Below are 5000 nucleotides of genomic sequence, written 5' to 3'. Positions count from 1 at the left end.
ATATATATAAAGTGAAGTATATTTGCCACTTAAATGTGGCTGACCCCGAGGGGTAGATGTTACTGTTGCTTTTAGCCCCAGGAGGACATCTCCTCCAGCTGGCTATCGACACACACCTGTGCCCTGTCTGTTGGCAAATACAGACAGGGCACAGATGTGTGTCGATAGCCAGCTGGAGGAGATGTCCTCCTGGGGCTAAAATCAACAGTAACATCCACCCCTCGGGGTCAGCCACATTTAAGTGGCAAATATACTTCACTTTATCGTGCAGTTACTGTTAATACCTCGTTCAGAGATTTAACATTGCTTTTATATATATATATATATATATATATATATATATATATATATATATATATATATATATATATATATATAAGTATGTATGTATGTTTATATATATATATATATATATGTATATATTATTGATAGAAAAGGTAAGACAAGAACAGAAAGAAAGAACCCTCGATAACATTATATATAGGAATTTATCTGCAAATAGTATGTGACAATTATTCGGTAGCCATGATAAAACTCCGAGTTTCGGATGGTTGGGTGGAAACCCACGCCGCTATCTCTTCAGTTATCTGCCCATCGAAAAAATAGTCTAGCATTTTTTCGATGGCCAGACAACTGAAGAGATGGCGGTGTGGGTTTCCGCCCCAACATCCGAAACTCGGAGTTTCATCTTGGCTACCGAATAATTGTCACATATTATATATATTATATATATATATATAAAACTTACTTGGAAGGGGATGCGTTGTGTTCAATCACATAATAATATAAATGATATATATATAAATATGCATATGTGGGCACAGGACGTCATGGAATGTGTACAACAAAACAATACGAACTACGAGTACATGGAATATGAGCTATTTTTTTTAACAAAGAAAGATGTATTTATGAATGTATGTACGTATGTATGCATGTGCATATATGTATATGTGCATATGTATCTATATATATATATATATATATATATATATATATATATATATATATATATATATATATATATATATATATATATATATCAATATATATATATATATATATATATATATATATATCAAACACTGAGATAAACTGACAGATTCTTCCTAAGGAACGCGTCACACACGTTTGCTGGAATTAATAAGCTTGTATAATTAGTAATGTACAACCCCGAAGATAAGAATGTTGGTGAAACTATGTTTGAAGTGAGAGAGTGTAGCCGACACTCTTTAATTAAGAAATACCTCGTACCGCTCCTCCAGGCTAGGAAATTTTCATGACAGTAGCTAATCAAATTATCATAACAATTTCGTTTCAGAATTTATTAGTGAATTCACTTCGAGGAATATTCGTAAATAGAATTATTAAAATGAAAATAAAAAAATAAAAGAAAAAGAGAAATTGCATCCTTTTATCCTTCTTCTCTATTGTTTTCTTCATATGCTGACAAATATGGGTTTTCAAACGATACCACTGGTACGATGCAGACTTAGTATATCTGAAAAATACTGTATCTGGCAATCTTGTTCCCGCGGTGATACAGGGTTGAAATTTTATATATATATATATATATATATAAATTTTATAATTATGAGCATAATTATAATTAGGGTTTAGTAAAATTCTTTCACCACATTCCGAAATTAAGAAATAGCAGTTAAATACTATGCCACTTCCATAAGAAATCCCCCAGACAGCAATACTCACAACTTACGCAGGCAGAGTGAAAAAAATAACGAATTCAGAAACGTGTATATAGTTGATCAAAGCCGGGTGGGTTCGTAATTTTTTCTCTTTGCCTGCGTGGGTTGAGTATTGCTGTCTGGCAGATATCTTATGGTAGAGGAATAGTATTTAACTGTTATTTCTAAATTTCGGTATGTGATGAAGCAATTTTGCTGAACCCTAATTATAATTATGCTTATAATTATAGAATTTTTGTATAAGTTTACCGATAATGGTTCTTTTAATATACCGAACTACTTGGTAAAATTATTAATTATGCACACATGAATATTCATATTAAATAAATAAACTCTTCTGCTTGAATACAGGGAATGATCGTTATCCACGAGAGTGAGCTCGGTTACCATGGAAACTTGAAAAGTTCCAACTGCGTCATTTCCAGCCGATGGACATTACAGGTCACGGATTATGGAATTCTACAAATCAGAGCCGCCACCTATCGGCGAGAAGACGAACATGCGTATTTCAGAAGTAATTATACCTTTTCCATTTCAACTTTGTTATTTACCTTTTTTTCTCAGAACTACCTTTTTGTTTCACGCACACAATCAACACCTTACTACACAGCTGTACAAGTTCCCTGATGTGAGTAGTAAAACCGGATAAGCCATGCTGGAGCACCGCCTTAACATTTTTTCCTTAGTAACTTATTCTATCGGCCCCTTTTGCCGAACCGCTGGAATACTGGGACCTAAATACGCCAACGCCGGTTGTCAAACGATGGTAGCGGAGGGGACAAACACAAACACATACATAAATTCATACACATATCTCTATATAAAATAGGCTTATATGTATGTATGTATGTATGTATGTATGTATGTATGTATGTATATGTATATATATAAACGTATATAAGACAGGATTACGTCTTATAAGACGTAAAACACACCAACACTGGTTGTCAAACAAAACACACACACACATTGATATATATATATATATATATATATATATATATATTACAAATTAAAAGGGTAAAGGATTATGAATTTATTAATTAATAAATCAATTAACAATTAACAATTTTTTACCAAGCCCATCGGTATGAAAGCACCACTATTGGTGGAGAACTTATTTAAAAGCTCATATATATTTATAAATATAATTAAGGGATCAACAAATATTTGCTTCACCATATACCGAAGTTCAGAAATAGCAGCTAAAAAAGCTGAGAATCCCACAGATAGCATCACTTGTAACTCACAAAGGCAAAAACAAGAAGAAAAAACAATGAAAACTAACCAATTCCGATGTTTAACAGTAGACGCGTTTCTAGATCATGTTACTAGTCCATGCTTACACGGTTTGCTAGCATAGTCAAATTTACTACTGGAATACAGTATTGATGAAGGAAATTGATTATTATCAATCATGATCTAGAAACGCGTCTACTGTTAAACATCGGAATTGGTTAGCTTTCATTGTTTTTTCTTCTTGTTTTTGCCTTTGTGAGTTACAAGTGATGCTATCTGTGGGATTCTCAGCTTTTTTAGCTGCTATTTCTGAACTTCGGTATATGGTGAAGCAAATATTTGCTGATCCCTTAATTATATTTGTACATATATATATATATATATATGTGTGTGTGTGTGTGTGTGTGTGTGTGTGTGTGTGTGTGTGTGTGTGTGTGTGTGTGTGTGTGTGTGTGTGTGTGTGTGTGTGTGCGATGGGCTTCTTTCAGTTTCTGTCCGCCAAATCCACGCACAAAGCTTTGGTCGGTCCTAGGCTATAGTAGAAAACACTTGCCGAAGGTACCACGGAGTGGGACTGAGCCCAAACCATGTGGTTGGGAAGCAAACTTCTTGATTTCATTAAAATTGGCCATAAAGGCCTCATATAGAGAAAAAGGAAGCTGCGGGCTGGACATAGACATAATGTGAAATGAAAAAATGATGATTAATGTATAAATGGGAGGAACAAGCAATACCCGCCGATCGTTGGATCCCCGAAAACATTGTTGTCTTATATATGAGGCAACTAGCCTCTTACAACTGTTCATAATGTTCATTGATGCAAAAATGCGGCATTACGCCTCTTACTTTATTAAACAGAATAAGGTTTCAAACTCCTCATCAATTCATAACATTGAGGCTTTTCAACTTCTTATCCATATTCTTCTTATCCAGCATCACTTGTGACCACATCTTCCGCCATCGCCCACGCCTCATTTAAGCACAAAGCGGGTGACGTGTCGGCGTCGCCCGGTCACAAGCGATATTCCTGATTAAGCCCCTCCAACCTACGCAACACGGACAACGTTATGACCCCCACAGCTATCTGCGGAGGTCATTCGAGATCACGTGTGCAGGTCAAAGTTGCTCCGTTATGGTGCTTTTCCAACACCTTTCCAACACCTTCTCCACAGCTCCGCCTCTATAGAAGAATACCAATAATTCGTCTTTCTCCGGGGACGAGGTAGTCACTTCCACCGTCGGCGGCACAATTCCCACTGACAGTGGCTCTTCTTCCGACGGTGGCTCTTCCTCCACCGGTGGCACGATCCCCACCGACGAGGTTTCATACTGGGGTCGATCTAATCGACTAGCCCCCTCCCCCTAAAATTTCAGGCCTTGTGCCGAGAGTAGAAAAGAATGTTTTTCTCCTCATAAGGCGGCGAGCTGGCAGAATCGTTAGCACGCCGGGCTAAATGCTTAGCGGTATTTCGTCTGCCGAATAGTACTCTTTTTCTCACAGACGGTGCCCAGCTGACACTACTATACTGTGTAGTTAACAAAATCAAAAACAATCAATGTGCATGCACGAAATTAAAAATACAAATGGCGGTGGTAGGGTTTCGCTGCCCTGCTCGCAATATATCGGATGCAGGTTATATATATATATATATATATATATATATATATATATATATATATATATATATACACATATGCATATATGCGATGCAATGGGTAAGTTGTCGCCAAAGACAGGACCAGCAGAGCAGCCTGGTTTCGAGCTATTTCTGCCCTTCCAGCCAAGCTGTTAGAAAGAACCTAAACGAAGTTATTAGTAGTCATGGACGTTAAATTCTAATCGATGGGGTTAGCCGTAATCTGGAACATAACTGAGAGCTGCTACGGCATCCGCCCGGATAATATATCCCTCTAAACTTACACATACACACGCACATATACATATGTGTGTGTGTATGTATGTATGTGGTATATATACATATATATATCCTATATAAATATGTGTGTGTGTATGTATCTGTATTAGCGCATATGACTATTTGTGAGAGTAATCAT

At 36.5% G+C, this 5000-nt stretch overlaps 1 protein-coding gene across 2 annotated transcripts in view; it reads left to right on the top strand.

The window, feature by feature from the left end:
• LOC106876275 (receptor-type guanylate cyclase Gyc76C) overlaps positions 1-5000 on the top strand; it is a 484891-nt gene that overhangs the window by 369036 nt on the left and 110855 nt on the right. For both annotated transcript variants that reach the window (XM_089339543.1, XM_089339544.1), the window contains exon 13: positions 2058-2220. In XM_089339543.1, the coding sequence (XP_089195669.1) occupies positions 2058-2220 (163 nt within the window). The remainder of the gene's footprint in view (positions 1-2057; positions 2221-5000) is intronic.

Source organism: Octopus bimaculoides, chromosome 22, assembly GCF_046866305.1.
Source record: "Octopus bimaculoides isolate indiv1 chromosome 22, ASM4686630v1, whole genome shotgun sequence".
Taxonomy (NCBI): domain Eukaryota; kingdom Metazoa; phylum Mollusca; class Cephalopoda; order Octopoda; family Octopodidae; genus Octopus; species Octopus bimaculoides.
The sequence above is the reverse complement of the archived record's forward strand: the minus strand, read 5'-3'. Positions and strand labels throughout refer to the sequence as shown.